The sequence below is a fragment of the Trifolium pratense genome, linkage group LG3 (assembly GCF_020283565.1).
Source record: "Trifolium pratense cultivar HEN17-A07 linkage group LG3, ARS_RC_1.1, whole genome shotgun sequence".
NCBI classification, from domain to species: domain Eukaryota; kingdom Viridiplantae; phylum Streptophyta; class Magnoliopsida; order Fabales; family Fabaceae; genus Trifolium; species Trifolium pratense.
In genome coordinates, this window is record NC_060061.1 from 39,085,200 (window position 1) to 39,109,324 (window position 24,125).

The 24,125-nt window shown below is 31.3% G+C and overlaps 2 protein-coding genes across 3 annotated transcripts; both read right to left on the reverse strand.

The window, feature by feature from the left end:
• Nucleotides 1-375: 375 nt before the first annotated feature.
• On the reverse strand, nt 376-12,702 carry LOC123915706 (cold-responsive protein kinase 1-like). 2 transcript variants are annotated; one of them, XM_045966912.1, is made up of 9 exons: nt 12,684-12,702; nt 9,742-10,170; nt 3,077-3,468; nt 2,742-2,864; nt 2,379-2,506; nt 2,014-2,227; nt 1,679-1,910; nt 1,440-1,590; nt 376-925 (listed from the first exon to the last, which is right to left on the reverse strand). In XM_045966912.1, exons 2-9 carry the CDS (start codon nt 10,119-10,121, stop codon nt 605-607), a joined length of 1,941 nt encoding a protein of 646 aa, XP_045822868.1. In that variant the 5' UTR covers nt 10,122-10,170; nt 12,684-12,702; the 3' UTR covers nt 376-604. The 2 variants fall into 2 exon arrangements, with proteins under 2 accessions (XP_045822868.1, XP_045822867.1); XM_045966911.1 differs by lacking the exon at nt 12,684-12,702 and having other exon boundaries at nt 9,742-10,260.
• Nucleotides 12,703-15,665: 2,963 nt separating this feature from the next.
• LOC123918839 (psbQ-like protein 3, chloroplastic) lies at nt 15,666-17,428 on the reverse strand. The gene is made up of 3 exons (XM_045970998.1): nt 17,275-17,428; nt 16,646-17,103; nt 15,666-16,078 (listed from the first exon to the last, which is right to left on the reverse strand). Exons 2-3 carry the CDS (start codon nt 17,084-17,086, stop codon nt 15,983-15,985), a joined length of 537 nt encoding a protein of 178 aa, XP_045826954.1. The 5' UTR covers nt 17,087-17,103; nt 17,275-17,428; the 3' UTR covers nt 15,666-15,982.
• Between the last annotated feature and the right edge of the window lie 6,697 nt (nt 17,429-24,125).

The window sequence follows — 24,125 nt, forward strand, 5'->3', positions numbered from 1 at the left end:
ATCCTTCCCTCACATATTGTATCTCTGAGTTTTAACATCAATCTGTTACAAATTTTTGCTAGTTCTGTTACCTCATTGAGAAGGTCTGTTAAATCTTAGGGGATTTGCGCATAACCGCAGATAAATCCTTGAGGACAGTGCTTCAGCACGTCTCAGATCAAATTATTATTTTTCCTTTTATCTTTCTTTGCAGGTTTTATTCCATAAACACAAGAGCAGAACAACATTAATCTAGGGAACACGTTGTTATAACAAAAGCAGCTTCTTTACCAGCAAGACAGATTCCTTATAACAACAGCAGGTTAGCGGCAAAATAAGAACCATACAGTGAAGATCTCTTGTACAAGCCAATCCCCTCTTAACTAAAGTGCATCATTTTCAACAAAATCATCAATTCTTTTCAATTAAACAAATAAGCATCTCAGTAGCCATTCTTTTACATGAAATAGCATCTCATTAGTACAGTTTCACAATATACTTAGTATTTGTATATAAAAAAAAATGTACAAGTTTTAACAATTCTTGGAGAAAAAACCCTCTTATTTTTTTCCCTTTATAAACCTCAAATCCCTTAACTTGACATCCATGCTCCAATTCAATATATTCATCTAGCTGATAATATAGAAGTGGAAACAGTAGCATTAGATGTAGAAGAAGCAGTCGAGGTAGATGTGTCTGTCCGACTCTGAGGCCTCAAGTTAGAGTTAACAAAGACAGGCATAGTTGGTTTCATATGCTCCACAAAGTTCTTGCTTTTGAATAGAACTACTATTTCAGACATAGTTGGTCTTGTAGAAGCTGTTGCTTGAGTGCAAAGTAAAGCAATTGCTATAACTTTTTTCACTTCTTCTGCATCATAGTCACTAGGGTTCAATGTCTTGTCAACTAACTCCAAGTGTCTATCTACCTCGTATAGTTTCCATGCCTGCACAAAAAATGTGAAAAAGAAAAATGACACTCATTCTAAATCAACTAAAGATCTATTCGGTTCGAGAACATGTTTCTGTCTTCAAATATTGTAGTATATCGGAATTTGATATAGGGTTCATGTTCAAAATAGATACACAACATTAAGGATTCGTATTTTTTAGAATTTAGATTAGGCATAACTCAACCCTACAAAATCGTCATTGTAAATTGAGGATTGACTCTACTTTATAAACATATATTCAGACCATTTCGCAATGTGAGACTTCTTAACACACACCCTCGCGCTCAGCGCTATTGGACTTGGGAGGCGTATATAAATGGTGGATGGCCCGATCAGAAATTGATAGCAGGTGCCCTAGCGGATTGTGGAGGAGGCTCTGATACCATCTTAGAATTTAGAGTGTATTTATTGATTGGGTTCAGTTTGTTATCGACATAAGATACTGATAAAGCAAATTGAAACTAAGGTAGGGTTTTGTTCTTTAAAAGTAAAAAGAGAAATTGCTTACCCTTTGAAGAAGGAATTCACCATCAGCATCTTCCCTCAACTCACTGCTCTTTTGGCCACTTATGATTTCTAGGACTACAACACCAAAACTGTAGGCATCAGCCTTCACTGATAACTGACCATGTATTGCATATTCTGGTGCAGTGTATCCCCTAGCATAGTTGATAAAAGAATGTAACATTAAAATTAGATTCTTTTTATGTCAACTACATCTTTATAAAAGTAATCATTTGGACTTACAATGTTCCTGCAAATCTTGTGCTAAGATGAGATTGATCTTCTGGTAAAAGCCTTGCCAACCCAAAATCAGCAATTTTAGGCTGAAGATCATCGTCTAAGAGAATGTTGCCAGTCTTTATATCCCTATGTATAATGCAAACATGGAAATCCTCGTGCAGATAGGCCAAACCTCTTGCCGTGCCTAAAATTATATCATACCTTTGCATCCAGTTCAGGGAACCCTTCTTTTCACCTGTTACCAAAATTAAATGGATTTAATTTGTATACACTGTCGTGTAAAAGAAAATTACACATTCATAAGTTGATTCAATAGGAAGATTGACATGATCTTGTACCAAATAAGAATTTGTCAAGGCTGTTGTTTGCCATGTATTCATAAACAAGGATTCTCTCTTGGCCTTTACTACAACATCCGAGAAGTCGAACTAAATTCCTGTGATGAACATTACTTATAAGCTTCACTTCACTTTCAAATTGTTCATCCATCTTTCCGGAATGGCCTAAAATCAATTTCTTGACAGCTACTACATTACCATTTTTTAAAGTGCCCTGTACCATAATTGTCGAATCATCAATACAAATGACCATTAATAATTATTTTCTTAATCTTAAAAGCAATATTTATGTAAAAGAGATAATAGCTATAACAATTTTTTCTGCACTTATCATCAATTCAGACAAAATCATGCTTACATAATACCTTGTATACATCTCCAAAACCTCCTTCTCCTAATTTATTTTCATCACTAAAATTTTTTGTTGCAGACTTCAAATCATTATACCGGTAAGTAACCGGACCTCTTAACTCAGTTGCTCCCAATATGTCACCTGATAAGGAAAACATAATTAGAAATCTCATGACTCTCTTGAAAAGTAAATGAACTATGATGTTAATTTATTCACATTCATTGTATAGTCATTGAACTAAAATTTGCAAACTAGGGGTTTGAAAATCTTGTAAACATTAAATAGAAAAGTCTCTTGAAAATGGTAGTTTGATAATCTTGTGTTCTTGTGGAAGAAATCATGATCATGGATTGAATGATTTTCCAAAATATGTCACCTCTACGACGTCTCTTGGGTTTCTTCTTGAGCCTAAGCCAAACAAATAGTACAAGGAGGATCAGAACAAGGACTACACCTCCAACAACACCACCAATAATTGCTCCCTTCTTACTTGAACTTGCTGCAAGATAAGAAAACACACTTAGTAATATGTCACGTCATAGTCTCTAACAGATTAACCATTTTGAATGACATTTCATAATTTTGACGATATATTTACCTATTAGCAGAAATAATAGACTATTTTACCAATGCATACAATTTCGAGAACCAATTTACCTATTCACTCTTCATCTAAAATCCAAGTAAATAAAGAAAACATCCAAATTTTACCTTGTTTCAAGAAGGGTGTGATATCAATGGTTTGATTATCAGCAAAGAAAGATTTCTCTGAGTATCTCATAAAACAACCAGCATCAAATGCTTCACCATCTGTATTAGGAAAACAACCTTGTATGTTGGTGAATCCAACAGTTAAGCAATCTAAACAACCACTTTCAGTAACTGTTTCAGCACATTGTGCAATAGCATAGATTGCATTTCCAGCAACTGGTGTTTTGGTAGCTGCAAAGAAACCAGGAATTTTTGGTGTTGCTGTTTGTAGATCCAATAGTAGTTGTTGTGCAGCTGCATTAAAAGTAGTGGCTCCATTTGCTGTTTTGGTTCCACAAAGAACACTGTTGCCAGGTAGAGTTGTTTGGTCGAAGAATCCATTGCTCTCATACCTTACAACATTTCAATGCTTCTAATATTAGGCAGAATCAATTATATCTAACACCTAACATGATTAATTAAAGTGACACTAAAATCATTTTACAACTCGAAAGTCGAAACTTTAAGGCTATATATGTTTGGATTAATGGAATAAGGTGGAATGGAATGGAATGGAGTGGTATATAATGAGGTTCCATTGTTTGGATATTTAAAATTTAATGGAATGGAGTGGAACACAATCTTTACAACTACACAAATTGAACTCAGCTTTAAGGAAAGTTTTGACAAGTGTCAAGCTCACAGGCACTCATAACAAATTCTTGCTGGACAAAATGCCAAAAACTTTACTTCTTCTGGGCAATATTTTGAATTGTTTTTCCCTCCTATTCTGTTCTGCGATTTTGGGCCAAATACATTGAGTCCAACACAATATGGCCCAGCAAAGCCCAGTCCTTGAAAGAAGAAAAGCTTCAGCCAAACAAAAAAAACAAAGAAGCAGAAGAACTGTCCCTTTCACGGCAGATTTGCAAGCTAGAATACAAAAACTTCAATTAGGTTGGAATCAATTTCAAATTTCAAATTCTCCCTCTCTTCAATATCATAACTCACTTTCTTTCTCATGGATTTCAATTCTTCTCTCATCAGCTCTCTCTCATCCTCTCTGATATCTTCACCACCACCAACACCTTCGCTGCCGTCATTTTCTTTCTCATTGATTTCAAGTTCTCTTCTCATGAAGCAGAGAACACGACTGCAACGAAGGTATGCACTTCAGATCCATTTTTCGTTTTTTGATTTACAGATTCATATTTATTTTTGAATTCCAGATCTATTCTATTTTTGTTCTTCAATTTACGATGATGATGCTTCTTCATTCCTCACATCGTGTTTTTTTTTTCTTCTTCTTCATGTACAATCAGAGATTGCTGCTTGAGAAAAAAGGTATGTCATTTAACCGTATTATATGAATTTGGGGGAGCTGTTCTTTCCCCGTAATTTTCTATTTTTGTTCTTGCCTTGGATTTCATGATTTTTTATTACGTTTTTTTTTGCTTTGAATTTCATGACTAATTAAATGTGCCCTTTCATTAAGGTATGTAAATACATGGGGTTTCTGCAATTTTCACGGCTGGAGAAGTATCCAAATGAAGCAGGTATGTTTTTTAATTTTCTAAATTATTGTTTAAATATTTTGCTATAATAATTGTTTTTCTAATTCCTTGATTCAATGTTTACTTTAATTGGTGTTCCTAATTCCATTTATTTATTTTTATGTTTGTGTGATTTTTTGGATGATCAGATTTATGATTGAATAAAAATGGACCAAAGTGTTTCAGATCCATTAAACTTGCACATTTAATAAAATTTGTTTATGATCCATTAAGTTTAGGCATATACATGATACTTTATACTTGATTTGGTGGTAGTGTTGTGGCTACTTGACATAAGTGTGCTCTCCTTTAATGTGTCCTTTGTTATAAGGATCAGGTGTATTTATTCCATACTTTTAAATTATAACCTGCATTGGCTTAGAATGACACAAGTCATTAGATTGCTCTAATTTATTCTATTTTGTGAGGTTTTGACTTTGATTCATGACAGATAACCTGACACAAGTCAACTATGAAATACCGTCAGACAAAAAGTGAATTATGTAACCTTAGTTGTAGTAATAACTTCATTATATTTCTTAACAAGTACATTGAAGAATATTTGAAGAAGTACATTTCCATTTCTATTATCTAAGAAGTATGCTTAATTTCTGCACAAAATATTTGAGAACTACTGCCTCTCATACCACATCCTCACCAAAAGAACATATTAATATGTGAGAAAAACATAGAAGTACTGACGTTTTTCTTTTCTTTTTTGTAGTGTAGTGTAGGATTACAAGTATATTATCTTTTAATAGATATAAATATAACTTATAAGTCTACAAACATAAAAACACCAAGAAAATGAGGTAAGTGAAACATAGTTTTGTCTTAATTTTAAATTTCTTTTTCTTTCTGAAATTAATGGATTAGTTATATATCCAGTTATATGTAAAAGTTAGCATATTTCTATTTTGGAAAAATTTCTTTGGTACAGTGTAAACATTCACTTTGAAAAGGACCAAAGAGTAGTAGGCAATAGGCAGTATCCTTGATTTGAAATGAAGAAAACAAAACGAAATACCATTGATAGTTAAAGAGTAGTAGGCAATAGAATAAATTGTAGGTTTTTAAAGTGAAAGTTTATTGACACAAAACACGGAGAGTGTCCCATATAGATGCTGAAGGGAATGAATTTCAAGTTATCTCAATCTATGGAAACAATTTTGTATAGAAAAAATTTTAGGTTTTAAAAGTGACAGTTTATTGACACAAAACACGGGGAGTGTCCCATATGGATACTGAAGGGAAGGAATTTCAAGTTATCTCAATCTATGGAAACAACTTTGTATAGAAGAAATTGTAGGGTTTAAAAATGGAAGATGTTTGTTTGTTGATTTATGTTCTAAGTATAACAACAATTATATTATTATGTCTTTTTTATAAAAAAAACACAATTGTCTAAGTGATGTATTTAATCGTCCTCGCCCGTGCGTTGCACGGGTTCCTAACTAGTGGAATACATTCCATTCTATTCCATCCCTTTTCTTCATTTTTCTTCCCCTCCAATTTGAGGTGTATAGGATGGAATGCAACCTATTAAATTTTTAATGACCAAAATATCCCTTTTGTATTACAGCATTTCATTGCATCGTTCAAAATAGAATTAGTAGTGCTTCACCATATATGCCAGAACCATGATGACAATACCAACTAGTATCGTGACCATACCACACTACCTACCATGCACTTAAGGATGCTAGTTCTTTGTAAAAAAATAACTTTTGTGATGGATGATGGAAGTAGGTATCATACAATTTCCCTTACGATAACAACAATGTATATTATAGCTTCCAGCATGAGTGCTCTTTCCTACTTCATCAATCACAATATTGAGAATAAAGAACAAATAATATAATATGCAGAAGCTCTTTTTATATTTTTTTTATGAAAGTGAATTGGAGTTATTACTTATAGTTTATTGTTTTAAAATAAGGGTAAAATTGGAATAAAAATGTTATAATTTATTTCATTCTGTTTACTTCCCAAACGATGGAGTGGTAATTTTGTTCCATTCCATCATTGAATATCCAAACAATGGAACGTAATTTGTGTTTCATTCTGTTCCGCTCCACTCCATTCTATTATGTTCCATTCCGTTATGTACCATCAATCCAAACGGAGAAAGTTACAAGATTAAGGTTGCGTTTGGCCGGACTTTTTTTCTACTTATAAGTTACTTTCAACTTAAAGTTACAAAATGAAACTTTATCGATAAAAGTTAAAAGTTGTTTGGATTTCTAAAAAAATTTGTAACATAAAAGTTACTTTCAAAACAATTGTTTGACTTTGACAAAATATTTCTAAAAAACTATTATTTTATTTAAAGTTTCTTCTAAATTATTAATTATTAAAGTGTTAATATATACAATACACACAATAAGTGAGATATAAAGTTATTTATTTTTTTTAATATTTAAGAAACGTGAAAAGAAATGTAGATAAGAAAAATAAATTATTTTTTTGGTATTAATTCTCAGTTCTTAGAGAAGGGAATGTTGGTAATTTGAAGTTTTATTAGGATGTCAGGAAAGTCAGATCAATAACTGATCTATAAAATATTAATATTAGTATCAAATTAATTTTTATTTAATAGAATTGACGTTGTTCATCGCTGTGAGTTCAACTTAATTGGTAGAAACATTATAGTATTCAGAGGTTGCGAGCTCAAATTAAATTATATTGTTATTTTTTATGAGAATAAATTATATGATTTTTTATAAAATAAATAAATTATTGATGAAAGTAAATTTTTTATGAGAATAAATTATATATGAATAAATTTTTTATGAGAATAAATTATATGATTTTTTTATAAAATAAAATAAATAAATTATTGCTTATGTATAAAAATTGATGAAAGTAACTTCTATAGAAGTGACTTATTTATAGTTTTTGTGAACAAAATTTAAGCTACTTTTCATATTAAGGGCTTTTATAAAAAAATTATAAAAATGTGTTTGGCGCTACTTCTACTTTTGTGGGGAAAAAAGTTGAAAATAAGTCGGACCAAACACTACATAAGTTCTTAATTATCTTCACCATCGGTATTCGGTTTATTAGACCGTCTAATCTGATTCGAGGGTCAATTATGATATTAAATGATTCCAACTTTTTCCCATCACAATTATGAGAAATCGAATCATAATTCTCCCTACTAAATATAACGTCAATTCTCATTGGACTGCTAGACAAACTTAGTACTATATTATTTGCTGTATAATATTTATATAAGGTGAATACTATAGTCACTATCAACTTTTTCATGCAATAAATTTCAAAATCAATTTTTCTATTAATTTGTACCAAGCTCTATACCATGCTTCTTAAAGAACTTGTAATTTTTTCTAATATTAATCTTTTATTTTGAGGCAAGCCACCTCTAGTTTTTTGTAGATATGCATATGTCAGCACCATATAATCACACCTAGACATTAAGGTTCCACGTGTCGTATGTAAAGTAAAATCATGCAAGGGTCAACTAAAAAGATAAAAAGATAAAAGTAAATTAAAAAGATAAAAGTTGTTTTTAAGCAAGTGGGTAATAATTATGAGATAAATAATGTTGTTTTTAACAAAACTATTTTTTATTTTTGACTAGAAGAACTATTTTTGTTTTGATGCAATGATGCGTGACAAAACATGACATAAAAAGTCAAATATGTGTCGTAACAAAATAGAAAGTCAAATGTGTCGACATATATTTCATCCAAAGTTTACCAAAATACTACTTCATGAGTCTCAAATTGAATGATATATTTGATTATATTGTACTATTCAAACATCTTATTTTAATCATATTTTTTTACTAATTAATAAAAATAAACATTAGCATATAAGATGTTGTTGGATTTGTGATGAGTATTTTCAAAATATCAAATTTTTACTATAATATAATTAAAAATATTAATTGTCAAAGTTATGTATCGACATGCGCGAAACAGTCAACTGTGTCATGCAATTTGAGACGGAGGGAGTATTACATTAAAATGAGCAAAATAAAAAACATCACTTATAACAAATTTTACTTTTTAACTTCGTTGCATAATTGTTGTATATTGTCTAACAGATGTATCATCAATTATACTTTTCTTTTCTTCTTATAAATCTCATATGCTTTGTTTGGTTTGAAGGAAAGAAAAGGAAAGGAAGGAAAATTACGAAAATTGATAGATGAATTTGAACTAACACTAGTCCAAGTTCACCCATCAATTTCCGTAATTATTTTTCCTTCTACTTTCTTTCCACTCAACGAAACGAACTCTTAAACAACATTCATGAATGCTTTGTTAGTAGCTTGATCCATAAAAAACAAAAGAAAAGCCTACCGCACGGCCGGCAGCACTGCAGATATCTTTGTCACGTAAACCATTAAACAATTCTTGCTTCTATTTCCTCCAATTCGCCATGACGTGTTATTTAGTTGTTTTAGGAATAGTGATAGTGATATTTGATGACTAAATTAAATGAAACTATCATCATAATCATGAAGGCTTTTTTTAATCGGAGATATTTATCCGACAACTAATAAGAATAACCGATTAGAATAAATTATTTGCATGTGCAATATTATATATACAATATGTATGGTATATGTTAAAGAACTAAAAGTAATAATTTTTTATTAAAAAATTACATTTATTTATTGAAATATTATATATTTAATATAAAATACATCAATTTTAATACAATCTTATACTATTTTGAATTTATTAACCTATAGAAATTTGCACCTCATAAAAACTCTTATAATATTATGCCAAAACATATCTTCTTTTTTTACCAAATAATAAAGCATATCTAATAATCTAAAAGCACGAGGACACACATTAAATTTAATAAATAAACATAATTTGATCAATTATTGTTCTTAGTATATAATATAATTAACTAAATGAATTATTTTTTGTGTATGAATGATTAACATCTGACCTTTTGTGCATGAATGTGAATACAATATACATCGCTCAAGATTGCAACCTTATCATAACAATTTTTTTTTTTGGTACAAATAAGAATAATAATATTATATAATGACATAATATACTAGTAATACTAGTAATAATAATTAAAGAATGCTTGACCAAAATAAATAATTAAAGAATGAATGGGTGAGGAATGGAGGTGTACCTAAGGAAGCAACCATCATAAATAACACGAGCACCGTTGGAACCAGCGGAGCAATTCCGGATTTGTGCAGCGGCAACAGCGAAACAAGCTGAACAATCAGAATTAGAGAGATAATTCCTACACTGAAACAAAGCATAAACAGGATTTGCTCCTTTAGCTGATTGTGCCGTTGCAAAATGCTTGTTTTCATTTCCTATTTGTGATTTTAAGTCTAACAAAGTTGCGTTTAGATTTTGGTAGAAATTTGATAAGTTTGTTGCGTTGTATGTGCTACAACCTTTGTTTATTAAACGTGTTTGAGGATCAGCTTGTGTTAGGTTCCATGAACACAATAAGGTGATTAAGGTAGTTATTAGGAGGTTGAGTTGTTGTCGTCGCATGTTGTTGTCGTGTGTGTTGAAGGTGGTCTTAGAGGAAAGGAAATTATGTTGGTTTATGTAAAGTGAAGACAAAAGGAGAGCTATATATAAGAAGAAAATTATGATGGCTTTCTTTTTTTTTTTTTAATGAACAAAATAAGGGAAATTACATCCCCATTTCCAACTTTCTTTTCAAACTTACATATTTTAATATATATGTAACAAGTCGTGCTGCTAGACTTTTTTGTATAGCAAAATTTAATCTTTGAAAAATTATATTCATGGACCTATGCGACACAATATTACTATGCATGACCCTTTGAACTCCTTTCAGAAGGTCTACAACCTCTTGTGCTTGAAAACCAAAAGTGTCAAATACAAATGCTATAAAAACGTGTTGATTGTCAGGGCATGTTTTATCATGTTTGACCATTTTGCTTGAAGTAGATTTGAGGGTTGTCTGCCACACAGTATAATCCTCAACCTCAGTCCCACAAGTGGAGAAACTCAAGTCAAATATACACAAGCTTATTTCCCTTCTACCTATCCATACACCAGAACATCCACAAATTGAAGTGTCGATTTCCGACCGGTAAAAAAAATCACATGTACTTGCTTTTTCACAGATTTTAAATAGTGATGATGGCTTTGTGTGTGTATTTAAATAGTTTGATTATTTGAATATTAAAATATTGACACCATATATTTAATAGTATTGTATAAGTTTATTTCTCTTTTACTTTTAAATTTTTACATTGTTTTACATATTTTAAAATAACAAAAATATATGTATTCTAAGTTTGATTATATTAAAATGAAGTGTTTATTAAATGAAAAAAAATGTACATTTTAATACAAATGGGACGAAATTTTTTTTTTTTTTAAAACAGTCAAAGTTAATAATTTTTGTTAGTGTTAATTTTTTCATTTGCATCCAAAGAAACAAATCTAGAACAAGAATTGGTTAAGTGGCAGGAAAAGGTAAAAGAACAAGAACTTGAGAATCTACAGCAAAAAAGTAAGTTGGAAGCGCAACAAAAAAGAATTGAATCAACTGAAAGCATGCTTGTTACTTTATTTGGAAAACTCAACATGCTTCAAATTTTGCAAGTGGAGCTCCCATAGAAGATGAATTGAATCAGAATCATGTTCCCTCTAGTAGCAACAATGGTGATAACTTTAATGTCAATTGTTGACTTTAGTCTACATTATCAACACTTTAGGTGGCTCTAGTTAGTTTTGTTTTGACATAGATTGATGAACACTCTTATGAATTTAGTTAGTTTGTGATGTTTTGACTTACAAGTAGTATGGTTGCTTGAGTTGTTGCTGTGACTAGCACTTTAATTGTGCTACTTTGTTTTGCTTTATTCCAAACTTAAAAATACAAATGTTCTACTTTAAAGATCCTGGTTTATTTGTCTCCTATTTTTTTTCTTCTGGTTTAGGAACTGATGTTATGTGGTTTAATTGATCTATATGAATATGATATTGGCTATATATTTTTCACTAGTGTAGTATGCATTTTGTTTGAAATCTATCTAAAAAAGTTTTGCTATCCGTCTCAAATCAAATGAAATTAGTAAGACAAATTTGGTTGGCAATATTTGTCCCAATTCCGTCTGAAATTTGTCTGAAATAATTTCGGACGGATTTCAGACGAAGATCTCAATTAGCAACGGGGTTTTTTGGACGTGACAGCATTCATCCGAATTTTGTCTGAACCCTTCTTTCCGTCCAAAATTTGTCCGAAATCCATCTCTAATCCGCCTGAAATTCGGTCTGAAAACCCCAAATTTCTAGTAGTGACCTCGTTAGGATTTAAACCGTGATCTTCTAACTTCTTAACTCCTCTCATCCTTAACTCAAACCATTTGAGTACAATTTTCAAGTTTCTCTTAAAGAAGGGGAGTACAATTTTGTTTAATATTTTTTTGTAAAAAAGAGAGATGAGTGTATATTTATCGACATAGATGGCGAGTGTAATTTAAGTGTAATTCACTTTCTTTTTTTACAATAAATTCTTTTATGTTTAATTTACTCTTAATTATATCTGATTTTACTTTTTAATTTTATATTTTTTTCAATATTTCAAAAACACATTTGACTTTGATATCAATTTTTGTTTTAAATTTTCAAACATCATTTACTTTTTTTTTTACTTTCACCATCAGTTTTTTTTTTTGTTTTATATTTTCAAACATTATTTACTGTGTGTTTATATTCTTTTCAATATTTCGAAAAACACAAAAACACATTTGACTTTGATATCAATTTTTTATTTTATTTTCAAACATCATTTATTGTATTTAATATATATATATATAATATAATGATGTAATTGTACCAAAAAAAAAGTAAAATATAATGATGTAATGAAAGAAAAGGGTTGTTTGAGTATGATACAACTAAATAAAATTTTAATTGTTGTAAAAAAAAATCATGATTAAATTTTATTTATTTTTAGCAAGGGGGTGGACAATTTTTTTTGACAACATAAACTTCGCTGTCAGTACAGTGCACGTCCCAGCGCAGCCTATAGAAAGAAATAGTGGACCAATAAAGATAAGATAAGGTATGGGTGTGTGGAAATACTATCACTTAGTACTTGACAATAGTCTTTGTTCCGTTGAGATTTGCATGTCTTTTTGTATTTATTTAGTCTATTTCACGTTGGTGTTGACTGTTCTTGGAGGCAGATTGTCAGTCGAGACTTGTCTACCTAGTTTTCATGCTACCGTTTAACCAATCAATTTTGGCTCGCAAAGCTGCTTCTTGGATTCTGATTGGCCGATCACTTTTGATTTGAAATCGGGAGTTAGAGTCTAGTAGCATCTTCATAGGTTAAGTTGATGTTTTCTTTGGTGGTCTGGAGACTGTGGAGTGCCCTTTAGCTATTGGACCTCTATTAGGTGGTGTGTTGTGGTTCCTTTTGGTTGCGGAGGCTTGTTTTGGTGTGCCCTTTAGTTTTGGTGTTTCAATAGGCTTGTTTCTAGCTCCTTGTTATTTCTTTTGTACCTTATGTATTATGTTCCCTCGCTTAGCATATTTCATGTCCTATTTGAGGCTTTCTAATAAAATTTGCTATTTAAAAAAAAAAAAAAAAAAACCACTTTAGAATTTTTATCACCATAGACTTTCATGTTGGTCTTGTGTCAAGGTCGTGCACCGGAGACTAATTGCTGATTGCATATATGGAATGAGTAATGTTTTTTTGTCAAGAAAAAGTTGTTTATTCAAATCAAAATTTCCACTTGTTTCTGGAGTATAATTTAGCTTAAAGTATGATTAATTTGTTTATAAGGTTGATAAAATAAAAAGTGTTAAGATAAAAAATTTCTTTGAATGGTTTATAACATTTCATGAGATGTTATTTCAAGTAATGGCAAAATTGGGGTGAGTTGAGGTGGGTCATATGAAATTATTAAAAATCTGCAGGCAATTTTATAAAATTATCTTTCTTAAAAAAAAATATAAAATTATCTATGTATTTTATGTATATTTGTATGTGCATTTAAATATCAATTAAATAAGTCCTTTAAGTTAGTCAAAAATAATAATTCCGTTAATTTTTTAGTTAATAAATAAGTTCTTTAATTTTTTAAATTTATTCCACCATTATTCTTCAAGTTATTTTCCGCTACAAAATTGCTGAAGTCACTTAGTGAAGTGTCATTGAACACTGTGTTTTGATTTCCAAATAACAAGAAGCAGTGTTAAGTGTCATCTCACTAAGTTAACGATTATGTCAACGTTTCTGTAACGGAAGCTGCAAGGAAGAGTACAATAAAAAACTTAAAAAAACACTGATTTATTATCTAAAAAACTTAAAAGACTTTATCTATTACAAATACAAAACTTAAAAGATTTCTAAATAACAAATAAGTCCTTTAACTATTGCTATTATTTTACTTTTTAATTTTTTCAACTTGTTGTTGGTGATCCCTGCTTTTGCATTGTTTTTTATTTTTCTTGCAGCCTCCGTTGCATTTGAAATAGTGATCACTAATGAGTAAAGTCTAGAATGAAAGATCCAATCTGCCGAGCCATGTTCTTCAATATGTTGAGTACTTGGTATTAGGGTTGGGAACAGGCCTGAGCCTGGTCTACGATTTTTTTTCAGACCTGAGTCTGGCCTACGGCCTATCAAATGTTATTTATTTTGGCCTGGCCTAAGCCTTTTTAAAGCCTGGCCTGACCTTGTAGCCTATTTAAAAGCTTGTGTTACATAAAAGTCTCCGTATAGTCATTTTAAATAGGCTAAACAGACTTTAAAAGTCTATTTCACATTTTAATTTTTATAATTTCTTCAACATTAAGAAAAGGCTAATAAAATGATTAGCACAATAATTAAAAGTTAATAAAATAACAAATATGATTAAATAATAATATATTTTTTCTTTGGCAAAAATAAATAAATATAAATAATAATTAAATATAAACAGGTCGGCCTATCAGGCTTCGTAGGCTTTTTAGAAGCATGAGTCTGACCTATTTATGTAAACAGGCTTTTTTCAAAGCCTAAGCCTAACATTTTTAATAAACAGGCTAGGCTTACACAGACCAGGCTGAAGACGCCTGTAGGCCGCCTGGCCTATTCCCAACCCTACTTGGTATGCTATTCACATTCTGCAGTGTAGTGATGTTCCTCACTCATCATATCAGACCTTGTTGCAATGGGAAAAACCAAGTTCAGGATGGTTAAAGTGCAATGTTGACGCAACCTTTTTTGCGGGAATCAGGGATACATCATTGGGTACTTGCTTACGCGATAATACAGGTAACTTGGCTGGTATCACGCAGAAGCGAGAAACAATGGGTCAATGCTCCAGGACCACAAGAGAGGGAGACGCCACATCCCAACCCAAAACCTTAAGGCATTAGGTTAATGGGTCATCTCTCTTATAAATTCAACATTCTTCCCATATCAGGATCCCCCCCGCTCCCCCACCAAGCCGAACCTAGGCTCTGATACCACTTGTTAGGGAGTCCGGGGGAGGTCGGGAGAAACAATGGGCCAATGCTCCAGGACCACAAGAGAGGGAGACGCCACATCTCCACCCAAAACCTTAAGACGTTAGGTTAATGGGTCATCTCTCTTATAAATCCAACATTCTTCCCATACATAGTCGATGTGGGACTTAACCACTCACACTTGAAACCCAACATTTATTACACGCCATGAAGGAAACTCGACGTAGATGTTTTGTTCAGGTCCAATTTGAGAGCGATTCGCAAGCAATAGTTGGACCTATATTCGTACAAAGCATGACGGCAACTCTGAATTTAGTTTAATTGTTGCTGATATTATTAATATCATGTCTTCTTTTGTGAACTTTGAGGTTAGGTTCGTTCGGAGACAATCGAATATGGTTGCTCATAGTCATACTCTTGCTAGGGCGGCCATTTTTTGGGCTAGTTTTTATAGTTTTGATATTATTCCTTGTTGTATTGAACATGTGATGAAGTGAATTAAATTTGTATGTTTAAAATAAAATTGGGACGGAAGGTGTACAATAATGTGTGTGAGTGCCGTAAAGCATGTTTTATAGAGGGAAGGAGGTCTTGGTGAAAGCATGTTTTATTTTGTTGCAGCAAGAATAGTACAAAAATTGCTTAAGATTATTCTGTTCCAAAATTATGATCACTACATTTGTAATTTTTCTTTAGTTCCTTATGACACTCTATGGCTGAACACCAATTTGCCATCACTCAATATATTCTTAGGTAACTCTCAATGACCAAATTCATGTTCAATGCAACATGATCCTTTTTCTTCATTCAGCTACTTCTGATTCCACGTCACAATACTCCCATTCTCTTGAAACAAGCAAATTTGGCTAGTTCTCAACATAAGCTTATCAATAATTGCTTATGTATGATTATATTCTAGACAGAATGTCATTCACAGCCGCAACAATGTTCTCATAACGCTGCCGAACTTCTGGTCCATCTTTATCCCTTGCTGCATAATCTAACTGCATAATTTTTCACCAAACAAGAATAAACATCAATTAATAACACCTTACACAACAATGTATATGTTTGGTTTCGCTTTTACATGAGATAATTGATTCTAGAGATGTAGTGTAGAATCGACTTTTTAACATGATTGGATGTATTCAAATAGAATTGATTCTGATTTCTGCCTATAGAACTAAGTGTATGTTTGGTATCACGGTGAGTATGTCAGAATCACAGTGATCCACCGTAATTTTACGGAAGCTACAGACCGTAGCTTTTGGAAAATCACGGCGGATCACCGTGATTCTGACATACCCTCGTCCCCCGTATACCAAACATAGGCTAATTCTAACTTCGAACTATAATTTGTGGATTTTGCCTCCATAATTGAATTTTAGCCTAACATCAATTGCTTAACTGGCTTTTATTTTAATGTATCCCAGCATAAATCACTTTATATTCAACTCAATTTCAAACAAAATGAATTTTCGCCACCGCAAAACCAAACATGTAGAACAACAATAAACTATTCATGACAAAGTGTCCTAGTTTGAAAGATGTTTTTATAGTATAGCACTTACTCTAGTAACATTGTTGAAGAGAGTAGAATAGAGCTTCCTTAATAGTGGCCTTTCACTTCCAGGCTTACTTTGAATTATAGTGTATATATCCTTCTTCAAAAGTTTTGAACTTCTTCTCAATTCCTTTTGTGCTATTTTCCATGACTCTGACTCTAACAAATCTCTAACTTGCAATAAATCTTGTGCATGAACTCTCACCTCATTTTGTGCCTCTTCAATTGTTTGATCAGGTGCCACAAGTCCAAACTCAAATGCATTTGCATTCTTTGTCCTAAATATCAACTCTCCACTACTAAGAATCAACCCCAAATTTCTTCTACTGATTTTCAATGAAAAATCATTCTGCTTTGAAGGTTGGAAATTACTAGGTTTGACACAGCATGTGAATTTTGGAAACAAGTGTGTCATGTTGGGTTGTGAGGTGAATGTTTTCAACTCCATTGTTCTTTGAATTCAACCTTAAATGTGACTCACAGCATCATAAATGAGCATATAATAAAATTAAATGGATTGACCCAAAAGAAATTGAATGCAAAGTTTGTTAAATTTAGGTGGCAATGTTGAAATGCAGTACATGGAATAGAATAAAATTAGTGTTGTAGAAGAGAAAATGAAAGTGAAGTTGTTACCTTATCTTGATGACGCCAATTGAATGGACCACACAAATTTGTGTGGTCTGATTAGTTATCTTGAAATAAGGAATGATATTGTAACACAATTTAAACACATACTCTACCAGGAAAATACCAAAATTCTAGGTATTTTCACAAAAATATCCAAAGTTCTATTTGCTTACTAGTTACCAATTTACACAATTTTTTACTTGTCATAAAAATGATCCAAAGTTATATTTCCTTACTAGTTACCAATTTGTGACAACTCTGTTAGCCAGAACTTCTCACTGCAAGTACCATAGAAGCCACATGAACCTTTTTATTTTTGGAAAATGTTCTATGTTGAGCCTTCTCCAAGAGCAGCTCTGTTGTAACAACCTAACACAATCCAAAATTGGTTGAAACCCAACCATTATAGAACACAAAAATTAAAAATAAAAGTAGTGAGGAAGAGGGGGTATTTATAGATTGTTTGAAGCCTTTTGATTGGCCGATGTCATGTTGTGGCCGCACAAGTGTCCAATTAAAATTGGCCACTTGGTAAGTCCTGTGATTGTGATCACAGATCTCTAAATTTGACCACAGTCCATTATTTAAATTTTTTCTCATTTTTACAACATCCATTACTTAAATAGTGGAAGAGATAAAAATAAAAATGAACATAGCGCATGAAATAAGTGGAGGGTGTTGGAAAATATTATCTATTTAAGTTTTGTTTTGTTCACTTTCTCTTTGGGCCTTTGACCACTATTGTAACAAAAAATCATATGCAAAATCAGTCATTCATACAATAATAATTTTTCTCTTCTCACCTCGTGTTTCTTTTTTACCCCCTATTTTTTTTCTTTTTTTTCCCTTGTATAAAAACTTCGGAACGTGTTTTCCGAAGTTTTTCTAGTTCAAATTCAGAAAAAATTCGGAAAACACATTCCGAAGTTTTTTTTCCGAGGCAAAAAAAAAATCGAAAAATGTGTTCTGGAATATTTATCTGAAAGCAAAAAATGGAAATCCAGGGGTAGAAAAGAAACACTGGAGGTGGACGAGAAAAATTCATACCAAACATAAGCATAAGTCGTCTTTTTCTTATGAAAAATGGCATAATTTTTTTTGGAGTATTTTTATACGAGCTCCTCCAGGCCCCCAACAAAATTTCAAGCTATAAGTTTGAGCAATATATAATTGAGAGGACCATAAACCTAATGCCTTAAAATTTTGGGTTAAAATGTGAAGTCAAAAAGTCACATGTGAGGCTCCTCCTCGCAATCGAACAATCAGAATCCGGATGGTTCACAGACATGGAGAGATCATGAGGAGATATTAAAATATATCAAGTGTGAGTTAAGTAAGTTCCACATTGATTAAAAAGAGTTGATGGGGGAGCAACATATAAATGAGACGACTCATAAATCTAATGCCTTAAGGTTTTGAGTAAAAATGTGATGTTAAAAGTTACTTGTGTGATTACTCTTAGTTCCATGTGTTGATCTAACCTAATAAAGTTCCCCTCACAGTCCAACATTATTTAATATATTCTCGTTTGCTTAAAAAATATGATGATTTTCGGATCTTCTGATAACCGGTGGCACATATAAAATGATAACAAATAAAAAATACAGTAAAAAACAAACTTTAAAATCATTAATTTAAATTCCAAAAGCAGTTCCACTCATTTGGAATCAATAAAGGAGTTGATTAACTTCCATGTTTCCTTAATACCAAAAAAATCAAGCAATGTCTCCCTTAAACAACACCTTTAATTCAAAAAGATTGATAGAAACATGAAGACTATAAAAGTACAAAACCTCAATTATTCTTGTTAATGTCATAGGAACAACATCAAAACAAAAGACCACATTAATTTTTAAGCCAACAAAATCACCTTAATCATGTCTCAAATAGCCACGACAACTTTCATCAAAGCCATGCTTGATTTGAATTAAAATTAACACCAATGCTTACTGTTTATGTGCACACCTACTATAATTCAATGTTTTATTTAATTTTCCATTAATTAATTAACATAAACTAATATGTTTCCTTGACTCAATTGACAGTTGGAAGTGTTTAGAGTATATGACCCACAAGACAAGCATGATAGTGAGCCTCAATCTGCATTTTAGTATTACTATTTGTTAATTTGTTCTATTATATGATAGTATATATTTAGTGTTGAGGTTATCTTCATTTGATAATATTTTCATTTAGCCCATTGATTGTATATATGAGTGCCATATGTAAATAAGATATTCAATGGCTGAGATCAAGTCCCAAAATATTAATATTTTTTAATAAAAAATCAAAAGAAAACATTGCAACTCTTCTTCTTCTTCCGCATATTTCTCTGATACTGACGTGCCGCCGCGCCGCCAATTTTGTCGCTGTTCCTGTCTTCTTCCCGCATATTACTATTTGTTAATTTGTTCTATTATATGATAGTATATATTTAGTGTTGAGTTCAGGTAATCTTCATATGGATGAGTGCCATTGTAAATAAGATATTCAATGGTTGAGATCAAGTCCCAAAATATTAATATTTTTTTAATAAAAAATCAAAAGAAAACATTGTAACTCTTCTTCTTCTTACGCATATTTCTCTGATACTGCCGCGCTGCCGATTCCGTCGCGGTTCCTATCTGTCTTCTTCCCTAACCTTATCAATAAAGTGAATTTGGTAAATGGATAGTTACATAAATGGAGGGTACCAATCTTTAGTGTTTCTTTTGTATTTCTTAATGATTTTGTCGTTTTAGTGTGACTTTTTTTTTTGTTGATAAATTAAGAGAATCTAGATATCAAAGGGAGGATAAATATTCCAACAATGTTGACATCATTATCCTTCCCGGTCCTCCAAATAGCTCATATTATTAATAAAAAAGAAAAATAAGATAATTCCAAAGGAGGACTAAGTCTTACCCGAAGGAAACAACGTAGAACAATTATGCGCACAAACTCCTAGTTAGTCCTAAAAGACAAAATAGAAGTCCTAATGATTTCGGGTGAATGAATCGACATCAGCATGGAACGACCCATGTACCCACTACTCCATGCAAGCAGCAAGTATTGATGATTTTTTCAAGCTAAACAGTCTCAAATCATGGAATGATACGGATAATGATATAGACTTGACAAAGTGAGAAACCTTTGCACCAATTAGTGTGGCGTTGTTTGTTTTAATTTTCGTCTTAGTGTAATGTATTTTGTTTCCCATCTTGGTGCGGAGTTCATTTGTTTTAGGTTGAAAGACTAACTTCGATCTAGTGCATACAAATCAATGGCTATGATATCATCAATGCTAAAGATCCAGAAACATGAATATTCTAGACACTTCAATATAGTCAAATACTATGTAGGCTACTGCAATTTACCGATTCATGCTATTAACATTGATGTTGTGAGTTTGTTCACATATTCATCAATTTAAAATTTGTATTACATCCTCTATTTTAATAAAATAAAAAATCAATATACTCTATCAATTTGAATGAATATCGTTTATTTAGTATAAAAAATGCTTAAATGCAGTTTTGGCCCCTCAAGTTTTACAATTGCTTGATTTTGGCCCCCCACGTTTCAATTTCTTGATTTTAAACCTCTACGTTTCACAATTGCTCGATTTTGGCCCCCCAAGTTTCAATTGCTCGATTTTAGTTCCGAAATTTACCCCTTTTTGCATTTGCTAGCCCCGTTGACTTTTTTTTATTAAAAATTGGTTATTTGACATTTTAAAATTAAATAAATATTTAAAAACAAATAAAAATATTTTTATATTTAAAAAAATGACAAATTGTTTTTTTTTTCTTAAAAATAAATTACAATTTTTTTCATTATATGTAGTTTATAAAATAATTTTGTTATATAAAAAAGTAAAAAGAAAAATATGAACTATTTTTTAATAACTTTTTCTTTAAAAAAATAATTAGAAACCTTTTATTAAAAAAACAAATTTTAATACATTTTTATTTTTTTTGAAGAAGCTAAATTAGCCCACTCAAATTGGCGCTAGAGAGAATCGAACCTCAGACCTCAAGAGGAGCACACTCTCAGGTCCCAAGCCAATACCAATGCACCAACCCAAATAGGTTAAATTTTAATACATTTTTATAAAAGCAAATATTATTATTTTAAAACATATTTTTAATTTGAAAAACATATTTTATTTATTTTTATTTTTTAAATGTCACATAAGCAATTTTTAGTCAAAAAAGTCAACGGGAGGCTAGCAAATGCAAAATGAGATAAACTTCAGGGGTCAACATCGAGCAATTGAAACTTGGGGGGCTAAAATCTAGCAATTGTGAAACGTATGGGGATAAAATCAAGCAATTGAAACGTAGGAGGCCAAAATCAAATAATTGTAAAACTTGGGGGGCCAAAACTACATTTAACCCTATAAAAAAAACTATATTTGTAATTCTTCTTCTCAAAGAGAACTTATTAATATAGTTTGAACAAACATTTAATCGAAAGATAAGAAAGCAATACCTTCAACCTTGAATATGGTAAACACACATTAGACAACATGCATTACTATACATCAACTTGAAGTACAAATGAAACATAACTTATTCTCTCTCCAGTTACTATAGTAAAAAAAACTACTCCTTAGATTAATTGAAAAAATAATGTATCTAGTCTATATTATAGACCAAATACATTACTTTTTCAATAAACATAAAAAATGATTTTTTTTTACTTATATATAATTGTGACCAGAAAGAATATTTGGTTCTACTTATGGACCTCTTAGGGTCTATTTGATGGTCAAGATAGAAAGCATGATATGATAAATATATGATATTTTATTTTAATTTTTTTGTTTGATACACCAATAAAATATGATAAATTATTCTCTTTTTTAGGAAAAATACACTCACCTCCCCTTCCCCTGAAGTCTACCTAAATATAACAAACACCCCCTCTATTTTACAATTAAACACAAACCTCCCCTGCTGTTTACTTCATCTAACTTCCGTCTTCTTTCTTTGAATTTCTTTTTTATTCTTTTTCTTCAGAAACATAGCACTCTTTCTAAACTTGTCTTTGCCATTTTGTTTGCTTCAAATAAGTTGTACACAAAATCTTTCTCTGTTAAAGCTAAAGACAATAAATCTATCACATCCACCTCGCCAAGGCCACCACAAGTATTCCTCCATTCCAAATTATGAAATCAATGTCAATACTATTTCACATTCCTTTTCCAAACACCCTTGTCGTTGTCGATGATGTTTTCGTAAGTTAGTAGAAAAGGAAACTCAAAACTCTCAATGGATCAAGAATTCTATATATATAGTACGGAAGAAAGAAAGAAAATAAAGGAAACAACTGGGTCTAACTATCAGGTTATCTAACTAGGTACTAATGCAGCTAATTACACAATTAAGTATTCAAAATAACGATAAACTTTTCATCTATCCAACACTTTCTTCCATAATAGAGATAAAAAAAGTGATTAAATTGTGGGAAACCTTAAAAAATATGAAACTTTTGGAGTGAAAATCATCCAACCAGGTATTCGATTCCAAATTAAAGTGGAATTTTTGGAAGCTACAAAAATAACTTGGTAACTGTTTTGAAGCTAACAATGTTTTAATTTTAATTTTAATGGAAAGATAACGGTGTTAAAGATAGAAGAGAGATATTTACGTATTTAATTATAGGGTCATGCTAAATAGTGCCTCCGGGGCACTTGTTAAACATACCAAAAAAGAAAATAAAAAATAAAATAAATATTGAAAAGACAACTTTTGATACTTTTGATGTATTGAATGCACGCATTTCGAGACAGAATTTCTATTTTTAGATGTTTAACCAGTACCCGGGGCACTGTTTAACATTTTCCTTAATTATAACTTAAGGGAGGTTAGTGTTTATTTTAAAACTAGATGGGGTACGGTGTTTGTTACATTTAGATAGACTTCAGGGAGGTAAGTGTATTTTTCCCTTAATTATATCCTATTACTCCTTTGTAATTTCTATCCTGAGTTTTTGCTGGGTTAAAATTATCCCGTCCACAGCAGGATAGGTGAATTCTTATTTTTCAAATTCATCAAAAACAAACAACATAAAAATTGATTTACGATTACCCAAATTGATTACAATTACCAACATAAAAATTCCCATTTAATTTTTCAATTTCCCTCTAAAATTGCTTTTCCTTTACAAAGGGGCTCATGAACCCTTAATTTGGTGAAGAAATTGTCCCCTCAGTACATTCGGTGAAAGAGAAAAAATCTGAAGCAAGAGGTTTATGAAAATGGAAACGATGGTCAAGTACGTGAGTTCTTGTACTGAGTAGTTTAATTTCCTGTGTTAATATTAATCTAATGGTAATATACTAGGACATCATTACAAGACTATTATTGATATATTGTTTGATATCATCTTACCGCCAAACACATGATATGATAAATATTCGAGTCCTTAAAATCATATTCGAGTTAATCAAACTTGATTAGGTCATAAGCTTTGATACGCTTGGTTTTTTGTCTGAAATTAATTCTACCTAAAAACTACTATTTTTAGCTTATTTGGAAACATTGAATTATTCTCAGATTTATTAATTGCATGTTTGCTTCATGTTTTGTTTGGTGTGGGATCTGATTGCAAAAACTTCACAAAACATAAACTTTTAATCAACGTGGTTTTTTTTTTTTTTTTACTTATTTTAATCCACCGTGGGTTGTTGGCTTGGTTTTACAGTTTGCCAAACTAACAATAAAAATTACACACACATGTACCTAAAAGTAATTTAAATAACATTTTTTAAGGTCCTGTTTGATAAAATTAAGCTATAAATATAATTATTAATTTAATTTTCTCAAATGGAAAGACAAAAACTCTACCAAACACACCCTATGAAAAATGTA